This window comes from Lathyrus oleraceus, chromosome 4, assembly GCF_024323335.1.
Source record: "Lathyrus oleraceus cultivar Zhongwan6 chromosome 4, CAAS_Psat_ZW6_1.0, whole genome shotgun sequence".
Classification (NCBI taxonomy): Eukaryota; Viridiplantae; Streptophyta; class Magnoliopsida; order Fabales; family Fabaceae; genus Lathyrus; species Lathyrus oleraceus.
This window is the reverse complement of record NC_066582.1, coordinates 150,888,011-150,907,693: the sequence shown is the minus strand read 5'-3', so window position 1 is coordinate 150,907,693 and position 19,683 is coordinate 150,888,011. Positions and strand designations below refer to the sequence as shown.

The window sequence follows — 19,683 nt, the reverse complement described above, 5'->3', positions numbered from 1 at the left end:
TATCCCGTACATACATATGCCTTTTTGTTGGCTATTTCAAATTTGTCGATAAAAACACATCATATTCATACTGAATTTTGAGAACGAAATCAGTAAAAATGAAACCAAAATATGGAATTGTAGTGAGTATTTCTATATTACCTGTATAAACCATGAATTTGGTACCAACAATTTTACAAACAAGTAAAAATGCATGTTTTCCCCTAAATATCTAGCAGTCTATCAATTGTTTTTGATAAAAATGCATACATTTAATAAAAAATGTCACTTTTCCAAAATATCCTATATTTCCAACAAATCTTCGGGAGAAAACTAAGATTTTTGCGAAAACCAAAAATATATGTTTTTTAATATATATATATATATATATATATATATATATATATATAATATATATATATATATATATATATATATATATATATATATATATAGTTTTGGAGTATTATGGTCAAATAAAGAGTTACGTGGGGTCTCAAGTCCAACTTAAGGCGTCAAGTAGATTCTTCCTAATATTGATCACTAGCCTAATAAAAAAATTACATTTTTTAATATACTAAATTATCTTTTCATAAATTTATTCGACTAAATTAATTGAATTTTTAATTATTTTAAAGAACATAAATTTGATGGTTTAAACATGGATTGGCATCCTCTCTCTCTATATATATATATATATATATATATATATATATATATATATATATATATATATATATATATATATATATATATATATATATATATATATTTTGGAACAAGTGGAAAAAGCAAAAAAGAAAGTAAAAAATTATCTAGAAAGGAAAGACCCATTAATATCAGATATTAGGAGAGTGATGATTCCAATAGGATGCTCCATATAAGACCATTACACTGCATCATTATCAGCCCCATATTTTGCTAGATAGTCAACACAAGGATTCATCTTCCTAAGAGAATGAAATAGTTGAACTTGCCATTCTCTAGAGATAGACTCTTTAATGTTGTGAATAATCGCGCATAGTGATTTCAAATATTAACAAACTCTAAGATAAACTTGATAGAAGAGTTATAGTCAGAATAGCACATCAGGTCTTTGATGCCAAATTCCCAGACCATCCGCAATCCATGATATAACAACATTAGCTCAACATGAAGGATATTGGAATAACCAATATTACTCACAAAATCGTAAACCCAAGCACCATCAGCATTCAAATCAATCCGCTAAAACCCGAGACGTCAGAATTACTACTACCCTTAACATTCAAAATTATATTACTACTTTTGTATGCATTTCACATAATCGTTCTTGTTGGATAGATAAATTATGCTTGGGAAAAACTTTAGCTAATAGATTAACATAATTCATTGTAATGAGTTTCAAAGTATATGAAGATACCACTTCATTTGCAAGACACAATTTATTCTTAGTGCGCCAAAACCACCAACAAGCAGCCACAAAGATAAAGCCACCATCAATGTCGCTTCATATTGTACGTTGCACTAGTGCCCATTAACATTTGTCTTTCCGACAACTGAAAAGGTCAGATCAATCTCCACACAAATTCTCGCAAACATCCCTTATCTACATTCACGGTGTTAGTATCTACCTTAGTAGGAGTACCCGCAATAGATGCCAAACCAAGAAAGACACTTTCAACATAATACAATAAGTTAAACCTTAGAAATCGAATCCAAACTAGAGTCTTCTCCACTTTTGCGAGAGGAGATGCAAAGTCTAAAGTCCATCAAACCACTGCCAAATGATGGTCAAATAACATCTACGGGCCTTCTGACACAATTTTCTCCCTATCTGCGAGCAATTCACATTTGACCATAAAGAAACCATTATCAACGTACTTGATCTCAAAATCTCTTGTAAGTTTCCACATCTTCTTCAACTTATCCTTCATCAAATGATAACCCACATTCTTCCCAACGAGTTTAATGACTAGCACCTCCTTCCTAAAATTGCACAGTTCCTAAAAAAGTTTCTCATCCAGCGTGACCTTTGGTAACAATCAACTTTTTTCTTCGAGAGAAACTTTCATCAATCACTTTTTAATTAGATTTCCTCTCTCCTTCAAAGTAGTGACTCCTTGACCTTTAATGAAAATATCACATAACGACAAAGCTTAGATGCACGATAATATAGAATCGATGAAAACAAAGGACTAATGCGAAAAACCTTGACACATTATATATTTTTGCTTAATCTTTGTAAAAATATATATTTTAAGTAAATAAATAAATAAATATATATTTAATCCATAAACTAAAATCAAAATTCTATATATTTATTCCAAAGTTGATTTATTTATTCTGCCATATAAATATAGTATGAATTCACCGCTACAAATTTCTGCATTCCACTTGTTACCCAAAGAACATGCGAGATGAATCTCATAGGACGGCCAATTTTCGGTGCCGGAGATGGACCAACCACAAGAACCGACGGTAAACACAACCAAACGCTGTATATTCTCATCTTCAATATTCAAATTCCTCTCTCCTTATATCTCTGTTTCTTCTCAATTCCTACATCGCTCGTTTTCTGTTTTAGGTAATACTAATATTCTAACTTCGCCCTTGTTTACACTTTTAAATCGATTAAAACTGCTTTAAATTTCAATTATTTTCTTAAAAGGAAACATCAATGTAAACTAGTGGATATCAATTTTAACAAGGGTACCGAGATTTTGATTTCCAGAAATTATCAAATGCATTTAGGGTTAGCTCTAAAGTTGACCGGAATGAAAATCCAATGCTTGGTTTTTCTTTTGTGAAATCTGTTTATGTTAATTTCATTTTAATGATGGTGTATTTAGTGAAATTAAGCTTGAAATTTGATTTGTTTGTGTGTTGCTATTTGTTTGATTTCATTATGTATCATTATTACTGATTCTGATTTGATTTATTTTCAGTAATTGAAAGATGATCATTGTGGATGATCGCTGTAGAGAAGCTATTTGATTCTTCACAATGAAAGGCGCACTCTAAAGTAAGGTTAGAAATATAACTGCAAAGTTCTTTATCTTGTAGTTATTAGCTTTACCTGTATTCTAATGTATGCAAAGAGGATTGAATTGGGTAGCTTTAAGCAAACAAAATTCTTAACAGCGAAATTTACTTTAGAATAATAATAAAAGTATAGGGGCACTCCAACTCATATATAAAGGGAATGATTTACAAAGCATCAAAACAGCAGAACCAAAAACCTCATGATATATACAAGACTCAACCTTAGACTTATCCAACAACCATTTCCATAAAGTCACCTTAATATGTTTTATTACGGACAAAATAGCAGGAGCTAAGTAGGGAAAATATACGCATGCAAAAACTCCTAAATAGTCTATACTACAGAATGTTAAATAACAATAAAACATTTCCTTGATGATATAGTAGGTAACTTGAATGTATTGCCTACGAGCACCATATGATGCTCTTCACAGCAGCGTTATTGTTTGGTTTGGAACTGCGCGGTGTCAATATTTGGAAGGAAGGAATTATTCTTTATCACGGTTTTCATCCTCCGGGTAAGTCAAAAGTAACTCCTAAGATCGGATATATGTGAATGTTTTGAGTTTTTTTTCATGAACAAATTAAGAAAATGTCTTTAACAAACACAGTTCAATGTAATAATAGTTCAAAACTGATTCAACATGATAAACACAGTCTCAAATGAATAACACCCTAAGATGTTTTTATATGAAACCGAAACAACAAATTGAGAAGTTAAACACTTCAAATGTCTACAAAAAAAGAAAAACATATAGAAACAGTTCAGCCACACATTCAACCTAAACCTTAAACCCACCTAAGAAGTTTTTATTTGAAACAAACAATAAACTGAGAAGTTAAACACTTCAAATGTCTAATAAAAAGAAAAGCATATAGAAACAGTTCAGCCACACATTCACCAATTGTACTAACGATCCCTTGCATTTCTAATACTCATCTTCCTCTTTCGGCATCAAATTCAAGTCTGGAATTAGGCTCTCCCTTGGTGGCTCATGGTCAATCTGAACATCGCATTGAACAGCGCTCCCCTCTGCAACATTATCCTCACCTGAGTTGTTGTTTATTGCTGCAGGTGGGCATGATGTTGAATTTCCACTTGGCATGTTACTTTTTCCTAGTCCTGCATCCAAATTTGTATTAAATTCCACCATTTCAGTCTTGATTGTTTTTTCAGCTCCTGCAGTTGAGCTCTCAGCAGTAGAATTTGCTTTTGAGCTCTCAGCAGCTGAATTTGCTTTTGAGCTCTCAGCAGCTGAATTTGCTTTTGAGCTCTGCAAACTTGTTGAGTCTACCTGCTTATTATCATTTTCTCTTTCATCGTCAAAACTCATCTGCAATTCAATTTCATAATCGCTTAATTCTGCATAGCTTACTCTTTGACCGCGAGCCCTCAGATTGTAGGCAGTCTTCTTGGCAGCCGGCACTGAAAATTTTAGTCAAACAATGTCAATTTAATTTGTCGAAATATTTGTGACAAGTTATTTTCATTTTGAAAGGAGTTGTGACAGAATCATTATAAATATAGTTTAAGAAATCATGATTATATAAGAACGTTTGCACAAACAATCATTACTTCATTACCATTTTGAAATTAGAACCAGATCCTCTGAAGGAACAGTGTGATAGAGTTATCAATATCAACGGCCTGATTTTAACCAGTGTGGTAGAGATTATTTAAAATTGATTTTGCGAATGTATAACCTGAACCGTTTGATCTCAAAACAACATCCTAAAATATTTAGTGTGTGATGCTTTTATAACAACAAATCTGAATCCATTGAAATTAGAGTTAAAATGCAACAAAATTTGTTGATGTAGTTACTAAGAAGCATCAACTTGCCTCCGTTTGTTAAAACTTCAACATTTACTTCTTGATTTTTGTTGAGTTTCTATTCAAATATTTAAGAGTTCACAAAATGATACTATATGAATATGCAGTTATTTGTAGTACAACCATGTCTATAAATTAATTTTGCACATATATGACTATGCATATATATGTTTGACCTTCTAACATTTTAATATCTCCTGGGATACCCATGTTGATCAATAAAATTAATTTATCATAGTCAAGGATGTAAGATTATTTCAAAAAATTAGTTTATATTCTTCAAAAACTTAAATAAATCTATAACTATATCAACAAATAAAACTTACATCTACAAGATTCTTCACAAAAATTGGTTGTGGCAATCAACAAACATTGATAAACATTTGTTTTTTCTTCAAGCGACTTAATAATTTATTTGAAGAGTAAAAACACTATGAATTGATGAAACAAAATTGATCAATGGGGAAATAAATTAACAAAAAGAAAGAGAATTCAATCAATTAAGTATCAATTACATACATAAACAATCCATTTTAATGAATTATAAGTTGTAAAATTTCATAATCAAATAGGTTAATGACACATAATAATAGAACGAATCTTAAATTGATGAAAGAAAATTGATCAATGGGGAAACAAATTAACCAAAAGAAAATCTAAGCAATTAAATAACAAATACATGCATAAACAATCCATTTTATTGACGTATACGTCTCAAAATTTCAAAATCGAATAGGTTTATGACGACATAATCGACAATATACTAAATCTTAAATTATGTACATTAATCGAGCAAAACAAATAATGAAGCTTCCAAATACATAAATGAGGTTGTCATATAGACAACCCTTGAAGAGATCTATAATTATGTTGCATAGTAAAATTCTAATCATTACCCGAATTTTTGAAAAGGAGAAAACTTACCATCAATTTTGGAACTAGATCTTCGCTTTCCGTTTTTCATTTGTAGATCTTTTGGATTCCTTTAAAGTTTGAGTAGTGACCACTGAAAAAGTGTGAATGATTAATAAATCTATGAAATGGTTGCATGTATTGACGAAAAAGTTTTAAAAATTATGTAGCAACTAATCTAATGAAAGAGTCGATATTGTATATCCTAATAAGAACGAAAAATCCATACCAGAGAAGATTAAGTAATTTGACGAAATGAATTCGATATCTTATGTTGTCGAGCAAGAGCAAGTCAACGGACAACACATTTATATTCGAGCAATCCCCCTATTGAAATTGGTCAGAAATTGCAAACCCTAAGGCAATTGGCCAACACAGTGGTAGGGCCAATGTATTTATATTGAAGAAAGCTATTGTTTTAGGTTAATAAAATTTATCTTAAAATAATCCCAATTAAATCGGAACGAATTTATATTAAAAAATTATCATAAAAAACTAATAGTATCATAAATTAGAAAAAAAGATATGAATCTACCAAACTAACAACTACAACTACAACGAATCCACCATGTTTTTTTTTCTGGTTGAAACCATGTTTGTGGTTGAGTAGAAATGTTTCAATTATTTCTTTTCTAATTGATCATTGAGTAAAAAATGTTTTAATTGTTCTTTATTGTAAGCTTTCTTCCTTGTGTAAATACGCCATTAACCATTTTTAACATTCATGTAAATAAAAACTTTTAAACTTTTATATCAAAATAATATGATTTGATTCTCACATATGTGTGATTTGATTCAAGCAATCAGGAGACTTCATGGGTGATATATATATATATATATATATATATATATATATATATATATATATATATATATATATATATATATATATATATATATATATATATATATATAATATATATATATATATATATATATATATATATATATATATATATATATATATATATATATATATATGAGACATTGATAAGTGCGTAAGTTATCTAATTGTCATTATTATATTCACTTACTTATTAGCTTACTTTGAAGTGAAGCAATACCTAGAATCATTGGTATATGATTAATAAAAAAATGTTTTGATAATTTTGCGATCATCTTGTTTTGTATCTATTTTAATCATTTTATGTTGAAAGATGAAAAAAAAGGATCATTTGTCAAGTTAGATATAATATCTAACACAGGACTTAGAAGCCAAAGTCATATCGAATTTGTTGGTGAATTTAGAATCGATCATTGAAAGTGAAATAAAAAGCATGGATGAAACTCAAGTGAAACAAAAAGCATGGATGAAACTCAAGTAAAACTCGCTTGGGGAATTTAAGTTCAACCAGTGAATCTGGGGCAGAATGGAAATGGTTAGAAAAAGGGGAAATTTGATGGGTGAATATTCATCTCCCAAGAGAATTTATGGCGAATATCCAAAGAAGTTTGAAAAGATTTTAGCGTGAAACAACCCTATATCAATATTTACTGGACAAATTATAGCTCAGCCAACTGTTGAAAAGTATATTTTCGGCAAATATTTTTATATCGTATCCACAAAGATTGAGTGATATTACCGCCGTTCTATAATCTCAATTGTTGTAAGTTTGAAAAGTAACCAAGTTGTTTTTGAGTGGATTGTTATCTCTTAATTAAAATGATACTAAGACAATAAAATTAGTTTTAAATCAAATATAAAAGGCTTGACAAGATTAGAGTTCACTATCCCAATTTCTTATGTTTCCCTAGTGACTATATGGACTCAAAATTATTGATAATATTCAAGTATCCTCTCAATAATATTTATTTCTAAATGAGATTGTGATAATCACTATATTAATCTTTAGACGATTTCTCCATCTAACTATTAATATAACAATCTTTAATGTTTGATACAAAAGAAAAGTAGTGTATAAATCTATTTCCACAATTTATTCACTACTTGAAAGCATACTTTAAGTTAAGATTTGAACAACCTTTCTCAATAATAATTCAAATATGAATATTTAAAATAGGGTGAAAGTATCAATCCATACATCAATAATCAATTGTCACATACAAGAGTTAATATGAATACATAATCAATAAGGGATAGCTACTACCTCCAATATTGCCAAAATGGGGTTTAGCTCCTCATCACCATTGCTTAACATGGGGAGAAAAGGAGAGATTGTTTAACATGGGGAGAAAATGAGAGATGATGACAAGTTTTATAAAAGCAATCTAGAGGCCATTTTTGAATTCATTCCATTTTTATTGCTGTCAAACATGGTGATGAGGAGCTAAACCCCACTTTGGCAAGATTGGAGGTAGTAGCTACCCCTTATTGATTATGTATTCCTATTAACTCTTGTATGTGACAATTGATTATTGATGTATGAATTGATACTTTCACCATATTTTAAATATTCAGATTTGAGTTATTGTTGAGAAAGGTTGTTCAAATCTTGACTTAAAGTATGCTTTCAAGTAGTGAATAAATTGTAGCAATAGATTTATACACTACTTTTCTTTTGTATCAAACATTAAAGATTGTTATATTAATAGTTAGATGGAGAAATCGTCTAAAGATTAATATAGTGATTATCACAATCTCATTTAGAAATAAATATTATTGAGAGGATACTTGAATATTATCAATAATTTTGAGTCCATATAGTTGTCACTAGGGAAACATAAGAAATTGGGATAGTGAACTTCAATCTTGGCAAATCTTTTATATTTGATTTAAAACTAATTTCCTTGTCTTAGTGTCATTTTAATTAAGAGATAACAATCCACTCAAAAACAACTTGGTTACTTTTCAAACTTACAACAATTGAGATTATAGAACGGCGGTAATATCACCCAATCTCTGTGGATACGATATAAAAATATTTGCCGGAAATATACTTTTCAACAAATTTGGTGTCAACATGGGTCGCGGCGCGAACCGAAGGAAATGCAGTTTCTTTGCCTTGCAAGCTTCCTCAACACTTTTTCTTCCAAACTTTATTCTTCAAGTGTGCTTCCAAAATGCCCATCAAGCTCCTTCCAAATTTTGCTCATGCAATCCAATGCTCTCTTGTCCACAATTTCTACAAAACTAACAAATAAGTGAAATATCTACTCAAAACATAATTAAAATAAACTTAATTGTATATTTACTAAATTGTGAGAATAAAAGTGTGTAAATTCAATAAGAAAATGGTAAAAGGGACCAATAATAATATATGAAAAGTAGTGATAATTGGTCCCTAACACCAACAAACGAGACCAACTTCTAAAAGTCTATAAATAGGACCAAGGGATATCAGACTGTCCATGAAAGGTCACTATTACACCATGATTAGATTAAGGATTTTACTACGATTGATGGTTAGTCATAATGAAAGGTGATAGAAAGGGTGCTACTTTTTATCATGGACTATTGGAAGAGGTAAAATACTGGACAATATGTCACTTTTTACCACGGTTGGAATACCCAACCGTTGTGAAAAGTGGAAAGGTAATGGGTTTGATACTTAATAATACTATTTTGATGTTTTTAAAATGGTGTTTGTCACTACCTTTCCACCATTGCTGTTGCGTTTAACCAATGTGATAAATAGAGGTTTCCCCACGACTGAAAGAACTAACCGTGGTGAATTTTTTTTTAATATTATTTTTGATTTTACATAAATTTGGTCATAATCTGTATTGTTATGAATCAGAACAGATATATAAAAACACAATAATAGAACATTTGTGAACCAAAGCTCTATATTATTACATCAAAATCAAAATGATATCAAAATGACATACATTTTATACATCCTACAAAATTATTGTGCATTTGATTCATTATTCTAGAGGAAGTAAGATGCACAATGTGATCAGACGTCTTTTGGTGTATTGTCTCTAAACTACGGTCCAACAATTTGGTATCTTATGAAATCACTTCTTTTAGCAATTCAAGCAATTATGTGAAATTTTTATTCGTCCATTCACCTTTTTTCTGTAGATTAAAAAGTTTTAACACAACTGACAATCGTGTAAAATTTGTTCACCTCTTATATAACAATTTTTCCTTGTCACTATATAAAGTATAATGCATATGTTTTTTTAAAAAGAATCTTCTCAAATATCATAGATCATATCTTTTAGTCGATCATCCATATCTACATTAACTTCATGTTTATGTGACGTCGCAATTTGATTTTTATCCACTTCACCATACCACATACATATTTTGTAATGTTGACTAATTCTATCACAACATATGTGATTGAATATTACCTTTTTTTTACCTTTTTTTGTATTCCCGCATAAAACACAGATGATAAAAAATTCCATTGTTTTTAGGAAGCTTTCTTTTTGCGAATTTAAGAAATTCAATATAACTCATTTATCATAAACCTATTATCTTAGATTTTTGACACGATCATTAATTATAAAGATGTGATAAGTTTTATGTGAGAATGAGTTTATTGCCAAAAAATCGAACTGGTGAGTTATGACTATGAAGATCTCGACGAATTTGATTTGTCGAGAAGTAGTATTAATTTTAATCGAATTTTAATCAGTCAGAGACCAAGAAGTTTATCGGTTTTGGAATTTAGTGAAATTCAGAGTATCCAAAATATTATTTTTCAAGCAGTCGAATGAGGTTTAAGTGGATAAGATCAAATAATTACTTGAGAACATGTGGAATCTTGTCGAAAACGAATGCTGCATGAAGACGATGATGTGGCGTATTTTGCTTAGTCGACCGTTGTAGACGGTCAACTTAGGACTAGTATATAAGTAAACATTCACTTATGTTTTAAGTGTTCGCAATTGTATACAGGTTTTGTAAAATTTAAAGTATCTGTGTGTTGGTGAGAAAAGAGTAAAAAATGTATCTATATGCGTTCTATTTTTTATAAATTAAAGTCTTTATCTTTAGTTATTTATTGCATTGAACTTTATTTCAATTATATTTCGTTTTTTTTATATTTCGATTTTAGTATCAAAATATGTTTCAAACCATCGATTTTCACACAATATGTCTTCAGATCTTTTCAAGTTTAATCCCTTAAGTAAAATTAAACTTGTTTTTGTTTATCAAATTTCACAGTAAATAAATTGACACATCTGGTGGGATCTTTTTGTGTGAAAATTTATACTTTTTCTTTTAAAAAAATCATTTGCAAAGTTCATCATTTAAGAAACTTCTCATATTGTGAGTGTTCATGAGATTAAGGAGTAGTAAGATAATAAAAAAAGTAATTAGAAACCCAACTAGGAGATACATTACGAGAATGGTTACTCCCATAAAAAACAAAAATGTAGAACAATCATCTAATAGCACAGGGGCAAACACTTAAGTTCGACTAAATCAATCCCTTATATTGCTAGCACGACGACTATACCGTCAACCACAGGCATGCCGTCAACCATAACTATACTGCAATTGCACAAGAAGGGGTGGTATTTTCCCTCTCAATAACACAAAGTCACCCAATGACTCCTAGACCGACTATGACAACTGACTTTGGGTCTTTTACCACAAGTTTCACAATGCATATGGTTGGGCGTGAACAACTTTATGGTATGCCAATATCAATGATGTCAAACTTACATACTAACCCTTCGATATTTGTTGGCAATGCTAAGAATGGATATTCGCCACTATTGGCATCGAGATCGATTATAGGTAACCCTGGTTAGACCATACAACCCCAATTGGGGATGTGCTTCGGTTCTTAAGCGATGCCAACATTCACTTAGACGATTTTCCGGATTTTTTACGGTTTATTGATTTTTACTTTCTTGAGATGCTTATGTGATGAAAAGCGGTAAAGTGCAGAAAGTAAAGAACACCACGATGTATATTGGTTCCCCTCACAGATCGTGAGTACTCCACTCCCCTTTCAACACGAAAGAGAATTCACTATAATGTTAGATTCCTAGACAAGACACCTTAAGGCCTTTCTATCTAATTCTAACACACCAAGAACAATCCTCTTGGATTTACAATGTTTAAAGTCCAATCGAGACTCAAATTCTCACAAAAGGACCTCTTGCATCCACACACCGGATATCAAGGATAAAATCTTACAAACTTATTCTTAACAATCCTAAAAATAAGTTGTAATCAAGAGATACAATTCTGAATTTTTGTAGAAGATGAAATAGTTGAAAATTTGAAGTATATCAATTTATCAATTGATCTTCTCCTTTGTAACACTTAATTCTCACAATAATTATACAAGTGTTCTTTGTATGGAATGAAACTATGATGCTTAAAAAGAAGGTTTATGCAAGGTTTCACTCTTAAGAAAATTTGGAAGAACACTGAAAAAATGATGTATATATGTTGTCTAAACACCTCATTAAATGGATGCAATTACCCAAAGGATGTCATGGTTCATGGTAAAGAAAATAGAAAAGTTTCCATGAAGAGATGCACTGATTTTTGCCTCTGGTTCAATGGTAATCGAGTACCTTAATATGGGTAATCGGTTACTTGCCTCCAATGTGCGGAAATATTTGAATTTTTCACAGAGTAATCGATTACCTTAAAATGGATAATCGATTACTTCATCCCAGATTTGAAAAATAGCTTAAAAAATGAAGTGTTATGATTTCTTTGATGCATAAAATTACTTTCAATGATTATGGCATGAATGAGACATGTTTTGAACACCTGCATAATCATCTAGAGGTCAAGTGTTATGCCTATTCATTTGAAATACGAATCTTCATGAGTTTCATCGAGACTTGATCATTTAGTTGAAAACTTCCTTCATGAGCTTGAATCTTGATCAATCCTTTTTGTTAATCAATCTTAGACTTGTAGAGAAGTTTGTCGTCATCAAAACATTTGAGAAGTCATGTCTTCACAAACCTTTTCTTTTTAGTGTAGAAAAGTGATGCATTCAAAGCGTTCAAGAAGTATGCAAAGGCTATTCAAAATGAGAAATCATTAACAATTGCCTCCATAAGAAGTGATCATGGTGGAGAACTCAAGAATACTTCTTTTGGAGACTTTTGTGAAGATCAAGGAATATTTCACAACTTCTCGGCTCCAAGGACTCCTCAACAAAATGGAGTAGTTGAAAGAAAGAATAAGTCTTGCAAAAATTTCACCTCCTTGCAAAAATTTCAAATCAATTACTCATATTCTTTCAAACATTTTTTAAGTGTTCTTCCAAATTTTCTTAAGAGTGAAACCTTGCATAAACCTTCTTTTTAAGCATCATAGTTTCATTCCATACAAAGAACACTTGTATAATTATTGTGAGAATTAAGTGTTACAAAGGAGAAGATCAATTGATAAATTGATATACTTCAAAATTTCAACTATTTCATCTTCTACAAAAATTCAGAATTGTATCTCTTGATTACAACTTATTTTTAGGATTGTTAAGAATAAGTTTGTAAGGTTTTATCCTTGCTATCCGGTGTGTGGATGCAAGAGGTCCTTTTGTGAGAATTTGAGTCTCGATTGGACTTTAAACATTGTAAATCCAAGAGGATTGTTCTTGGTGTGTTAGAATTAGATAGAAAGGCCTTAAGGTGTCTTGTATAGGAATCTAACATTATAGTGAATTCTCTTTCGTGTTGAAAGGGGAGTGGAGTACTCACGATATGTGAGGGGAACCACTATACATCGTGGTGTCCTTTAATTTCCGCACTTTACCGCTTTTCATCACATAAGCATCTCAAGAAAGTAAAAATCAATAAACCGTAAAAAATCCAGAAAATCGTCTAAATGCCTCATTCACCCCCCTCTAAGGCATTCCTTAAACTATATTTAACCATTTGATTCAAAATACGAATCAGAGTTACCAACAATTGACAACTCAAATGAATCGAATCATTATTTTTTTGACGCCCCTCTTGCGCAAGTTCGACCTATTATACAACCTTAAATGGCTAGGCCGATTCGAAACGAGGGAATAATTCTTGGATAAAACACAGTAAATCAGGGACAACAATTTGTGCCCCACATAGGCGAACAAGAGAGGCCGATCGCCTGCTAATTTTAGTGGGTAATCAAAATCAAGACGCTGAACAAGTGGTCCATGAAGTCTGACAGGAGAAAATAACCTTGCAACCATGGTCGAAAGATAATGTCGCATAATGGTGTGAACATGGGTCCACAAAGATCAAATTATACATCTTCCTTGCCGAAATATGTGTTACAAACAGAACTCTCAAGGGGATGGAAAATCCTCAAGTTCACCAAATTCGTTGGTGATACTAACGAGTAAACAGTCGAACATATCGCTCAATATTTGAGTGAAGCGGGGGGCATAAGAAATAATGAGAACTTAAGGATGTGATATTTCCCTAGTTTTCTTACACAAAATGCTTTTATATGGTTTACAACCCTCCCTGTGCATTCCTTAAATGATTGCACTCGTTTAGAAAGGTTGTTCCATGAACAATTTTATATGGGACAATCGAAGATCAGTCTAAAAGAGTTGTCGAGTGTGAAACGTAAGTTCGCTGAATCGATCGACGACTACCTTAATAGGGTTCGATTGTTGAAAACAAGGTGCTTTACCCAAGTGTTGGAATACGAATTAGTCGAAATGGCCGCTCGGGGCTTAGATTATTCTATTAGAAAGAAGTTGGATACACAATATCTAAGGGATATAACCCAGTTGATGTATAGAGTTCGACGAACGACTGAAGGTTGAGAAGGCCAGAGTGAACAAAAGTAAGAAAGAATGGGTGGCTTACGTCGACATGGAAGACTATGATCTAGCGTCAGATATCGAATATAACCATGTCGAAGAAATGAGGTCGATTTGGCTAAATTGAAGCCATAACCCCATACATGTGTAAACTTCTTACACCAGCGAATGAGAAGAATCCTTCTGAACCTGAAAAGAGTGATACATTCCTCAAGAAAACCTATACTTTTGATGTGATCAAATGTGACGAAATCATTAATTTGTTGGTTGTAGATGGCCAAATTTTAGTGCCACAAGGTGCAGAAGTTCCACCATTAGAACAAAGATAGAAAAGAGGGTTTTGTAAATATCATAACTTTTTGGGGCATAAAATTTCACATGTTTTTTTCCAGGGATCTTGTGCAGAATGCTTTGAATGACGGGAGACTGAAGTTCACCAAGGGAAAATCGCATATGAAGATAGATTTCAATCCACTGCAAGTTAGGGAGCCCAACTACATTGAACCATTAGAGGTCAACATGGTCGATATCACAGAGGAATTGACATGGGAGCTAGAGATGAAGCTATCGAAGGCAGTGGGAATCATATAGAGGTTGTCTACCCAAAAGCCGAAGAGGATTTGCTCGAGTTCCTTCATCGCTGCAAAGCTAAGGGTTTAGAGGTAATGATGTGTCCCAGGTGCAATGCAATGTTTGACAAGAAGCCTGCTAGGAAGTTGGAAAGTGTTCGACATGCCCATCGGAAGGAGAATTGAGAGAAGAACAAACCTCAATACCATTTTAACAAAATGAGAGTTTCCTAAAGGAACCAGTTGTTTCTGACTCGTCAGAGGGGTAAGCCTGACTCCTATGTGCCATTATCGAATGCTCCATAAGGGAAATGGGTGAGGCATGCTGATAAGGAGAAATCAGACCCCAAAAAGTGGAGAAATTTTGAGATGGATAGGGGTTCTTCATTGATGTATCGAGAGAAGTTCCAAGTATCGGAGACACGCTTATACAGTCCCAACAACTACAAAGGGAAGAATCTGATGTCAAGAACCCATTGGAGGAGATTTTAGAGGAAAAAGAAAGCTAAGAAAGAGGATGCCGAATCAAGTAGTAGCAAATCATACTAAAATTAAGTGAGTGACCAAATTAAAAAACCATTTGGGAGGAAGTTGTTCTCTCCCGAACTAGTCAAATCAAAGGGAAAGACAAATGAGGGGGAACCACCTAAGGAAGATGAGTTGGTAACTAATAATTCTGATTCAGGATCAACTGATGATTTTGATGTGATATGGAATGTGGTGTCGATGCTTGTTAGCTAGAAATTCGATGCTAAGGAAATGTTTGAAATAAACTATAAAGACCAAGGGAAAATATTCTGAAAAGAATGCATAAAGTTGATTCTTTCGACATATGGATTTTTGTTCGAATGAACCCATTGCGTATAGGGAAATGCTGGTTTGAAACTTAGAAACAAATTGGGTTCAGACTGCAATTCGACAAGAGCATTTCGATTGGGGTGTCTTCGATGAGGCGTGAATTCAAATAAGGCTTGCAATTGTTTTTTGACCTTATCCAATTCTTTAAGAAAACACGTGGAAAGTTGTGGATGATGAAGTGCATGCAGACGAAACGTGTCATCTTCTGAAGAAGAGACCATTTGTTACAGTTATTTTGAGTTAGTATAAATAAGAGTCTTAGTGTTTAGGATTCGGGGTGTTCCATCGTGTACAAAATCTCAAATTCACTATAAGTATCTCTGTGTGTTGAGAAACGAGTTATTAATAATGTACGTGTGATCACCACACTGTTATATTTTTTTTATATAAAGTCATTTATATTGTCGAAGTCATTTATCTTTATTTCCAGTTTAATTCAAAACCTTCTTTATACCATTTCTTTACATTGTTGCCTTTTTTACTTTTAAAACTTTTGAATATTGTTCCCAAGTCAAGAACATTGTCGAAATGTTCATCCTTTATAAGACTTAAGATTAACAAGAATACATGTCCTAGGATCAATATAGTCGATCATGTGAGTAACCAAACTATTTTGTATTTTTTGGAAGACTAACGTTTGTTTATCAAATTCTACGGTAAACAAATTGGCATGCCCAATGAGACAGATGCTATTGTCAAAATCTTTTGAAATATTCAGGATTTCCTTTACCTTTATTGCATGAGATTAAGAAGTGGTAAATTAATCACTGATAACAAGGCGATTACGAGAAGGAAATACATGAGAGAAATGACGAATCCGCCAAGTAACAATGGAGAAATTACGACTGAAGTAATTGCATCTGAAGCAATTCCATCCACGACGAGTACAATGACCACAACATCGATAACTCACATTGGACCAATCTTATCTCCTGTAAGGATGCAGGGTCAACAAATGACCCCTCATCCAGTAGGATCTAGCACATTCAGGCCCTATGTGACATGATTTACGATGCCTTTAAATGGTCGAGAACAACCACATGACATGCTAATTTCGATGATGACAAATTTACATAATACGACTACAGCATTCGCTGACCTAGTGGTGAATACGTTCTGGCCTGTACAAGGGTCTGGATCTGCTGTTCATAATATGAGTCAAATTAACCTACCCTAAGGAATGGGGTTTTCAACCCAACAAATGCCCAATCTTACAACAAACTCGATAACGGTTTTAAGGCAACAAATGGATGAAAGTAACCATGAAATGGTTCATATGCTTGCCTAGCAAATGAGCACGATATTCAACCCCTTGATTCAAAACACCACCCAAGCTAACCAACAAATGACAGCGCAGATGACACACATTGCTGATATCTTTGGGGTCCTACAAGCCCATCGGCAACTCCGGAGAGAGCAGTTATTAGAAAACCAAGGAACAACCCTCGAAGAGAACCCCACCACTAACTAAACCCAACGAAATGCACACATGGTGGATGTGGAAAACCAGGGGGTTGGAGTCGAACCGCCCAGGGTCAAACAACCAATACCAATAGAGAGGGAGCCAAAAGTGTTGATGGTGAATAGGAATCAGGACGCCGACGAAGTCATACGTCAAGTTCGACGTAATGACATGGCAACAAATAACAATTTGGCAGCCATGGTCGAAAGGATTACGGTACGAAACAGGATAAACGTTGGCCTCAATAAGCCACACTATATGTCACCATTATTTGAGTATATTCTACAGTCAGAGTTACCCCTTAGATGGAAAGTGCCAAAGTTTACGAAATTCTCTGGGGACACTAGTGAATCTACTGTCGAACATGTGGCAAGGTACCTCATCGAGGCAGGGGATATCGCAAACAATGAGAATCTAAAAGTAAAGTACTTCCCTAGTTCCCTCACTAAGAATGCATTTACATGGTTCACGACGCTCCTAGCAAGTTTGATTCATGATTGGACTCACTTGGAAAGACTGTTCCATGAATAATTTTACATGGGGCAATCGAAGATTAGTCTGGAGGAATTGGCTAGCATTAAGCGTAAATTCACTAAGCCAATAGACAAATATCTTAATAGGTTTCGTTTGCTAAAGGCAAGATGTTTTACACAAGTGCCTGATCACGAGTTAGTCGAAATGGCCGTTGATGGCTTAGATTATTCCATCAGAAAGAAATTGGACATCCAATACTTGAGGGATATATCCCAATTGACTGATAGAGTTCGATAGGTAGAACGCCTGAAGGCTGAAAAAGCTAGGGCGAATAAGAATAATAGGAGAGAAAGAGTATTCTATGTCGAATTAGATGGAGATGATTAAGAGACACATAATGACTTTTTAAATTTAAACGAAAGCGAGATTTCTCGTCGAATTAAAATAAGGACCACCCTATTCCTGCAAGGTCCTTGCGTCGTCAAATAGGAAAAATCCTGTTGAACCCAGAAATAACGATAAGTTCCCCCAAGGAAACATATGCCTTCGACGTCACTAAATGTAACAATTTTTTGATTTATTAGTCAAAGATGGCCAAATGATAGTGCCTCTTGGCGCTAAGATACCTCCTTTAGAACAACAAAGGAATAAAGGTTTTTTTGCAAATATCATAATTTTTTGGGCCATAAGACCTCACAATGTTTTCTTTTCAGGGATCTTGTGCAAAACGCAATCAGGGACGAAAGGTTGAGGTTCGGGGACATGACGAAGTCACAAATGGAGATTGACTCAAACCCATTGTAGGTGGCAGATGCCCACTATGCTGAGCCATCTGTTGTCAACATGGTGGAAGTATTTGAAGTCCATGACAAAAATGTCATGATGTTTGAAACCACCGAGGGTTTCAAGCAGTAAACCACTGAGTGTTTCAAGCAAGAAACCACTAAGGGTTTCATGCAAGGAAATAGTATGATTGAGGCCACTGAGGGGCCTTAGAGCCAAATTGGAAAAAATTGGAGATCACTAATGGCGCCAGTTTGGAGGTCAACATGGTCGAGATAGGCCAATGAGCAGAAATGGAGGCCGACGAACAAAGCCTCAAGCAAGATGAAGAACATGTCAAAGTGGCTTACCCCAAAAATGATGAAAGCCTACTTGAATTTCTCCACCACTGCCAGCGGAAGAGATCTGATGTAATGTTGTGCCCCAGTTGCAGTTATGTCTTCGATAGAAAAGCGATAGAGAATATCGAAAGGGTTCGAATAGCGAGCAACAAGAGGAACTGAAAGGATACCCATAACCAATTTACCTTCGACAATAGGGGAATCCTTCGAAGGCAGGAGCAAGGAGGGCCATGTCTTCATGCCAACAGGCCAACCACTTTCAAGCCAACTGCAGATGCCTCAAGAGGGAAGTGGATAAAACCTGCGGAGAAAAGAGAACAAGGTCATAGGAAATGGCAGAACTTCGAGGTCGAAAGAGGCTCTTCGATAGCCTATCGTAAGAAGTTCCAAGCATTAAAATAACAAGCATACCATTCTAAGAACTACAAGAGTAAAAACCCTATGTCAAGGTCTTAAGGAGGAGGCAACAAAGAAGAAGGAAAGCGGAAAGCGAAGCCGCAAATAGGGAAAATGCAGAATCTAGCAGTAACATGCCTTTCAAGTAGGATAAAGACGACGAGAAGAAACCAGTGGGAAGGAAGCTTTTTTCCTCTAAAAGAGGGGAGTCTGAGAATAAGTCTGAATGGAAAAAGGTGGAAGATGACATGTTGACAAACAACTTCGACACAGACTCAGAACCCTTGTTAGACATAATTTGTAACGTGGTTTCAGTGTTACCGAGAGAATATGATCAGGTGATGGAAGTCGAAGAACTAGAGGACACCAGTGAAGCAAAAATGGCTAGGCACAAGCT

The 19,683-nt window shown here is 33.6% G+C and overlaps 1 protein-coding gene and 1 long non-coding RNA gene across 4 annotated transcripts; one reads left to right on the top strand and one right to left on the bottom strand.

Moving 5' to 3' along the window:
• Positions 1 to 2,305: 2,305 nt before the first annotated feature.
• LOC127074221 (uncharacterized) lies at positions 2,306 to 3,542 on the top strand. 3 transcript variants are annotated; one of them, XR_007785951.1, is made up of 3 exons: positions 2,306 to 2,439; positions 2,907 to 2,988; positions 3,391 to 3,542. It is a non-coding gene; the product is annotated as an uncharacterized LOC127074221 (long non-coding RNA). The 3 variants fall into 3 exon arrangements; XR_007785950.1 differs by having other exon boundaries at positions 2,327 to 2,545; XR_007785949.1 differs by having other exon boundaries at positions 2,328 to 2,545; positions 3,388 to 3,542.
• Positions 3,543 to 3,667: 125 nt separating this feature from the next.
• LOC127074220 (uncharacterized) lies at positions 3,668 to 6,105 on the bottom strand. Its single transcript, XM_051015525.1, has 3 exons — positions 5,979 to 6,105; positions 5,762 to 5,843; positions 3,668 to 4,429 (listed from the first exon to the last, which is right to left on the bottom strand). Exons 2-3 carry the CDS (start codon positions 5,799 to 5,801, stop codon positions 3,933 to 3,935), a joined length of 537 nt encoding a protein of 178 aa, XP_050871482.1. The 5' UTR covers positions 5,802 to 5,843; positions 5,979 to 6,105; the 3' UTR covers positions 3,668 to 3,932.
• Positions 6,106 to 19,683: the final 13,578 nt, after the last annotated feature.

Bases quoted from the DNA above. Each gene is read 5' to 3' on its own strand.
- LOC127074220 (XM_051015525.1), bottom strand. From the start codon at position 5,801: ATGAAAAACGGAAAGCGAAGATCTAGTTCCAAAATTGATG. The intron at 4,430-5,761 runs GTAAGTTTTCTC...TAAAATTTTCAG, and splicing joins ATCTAGTTCCAAAATTGATG to TGCCGGCTGCCAAGAAGACT.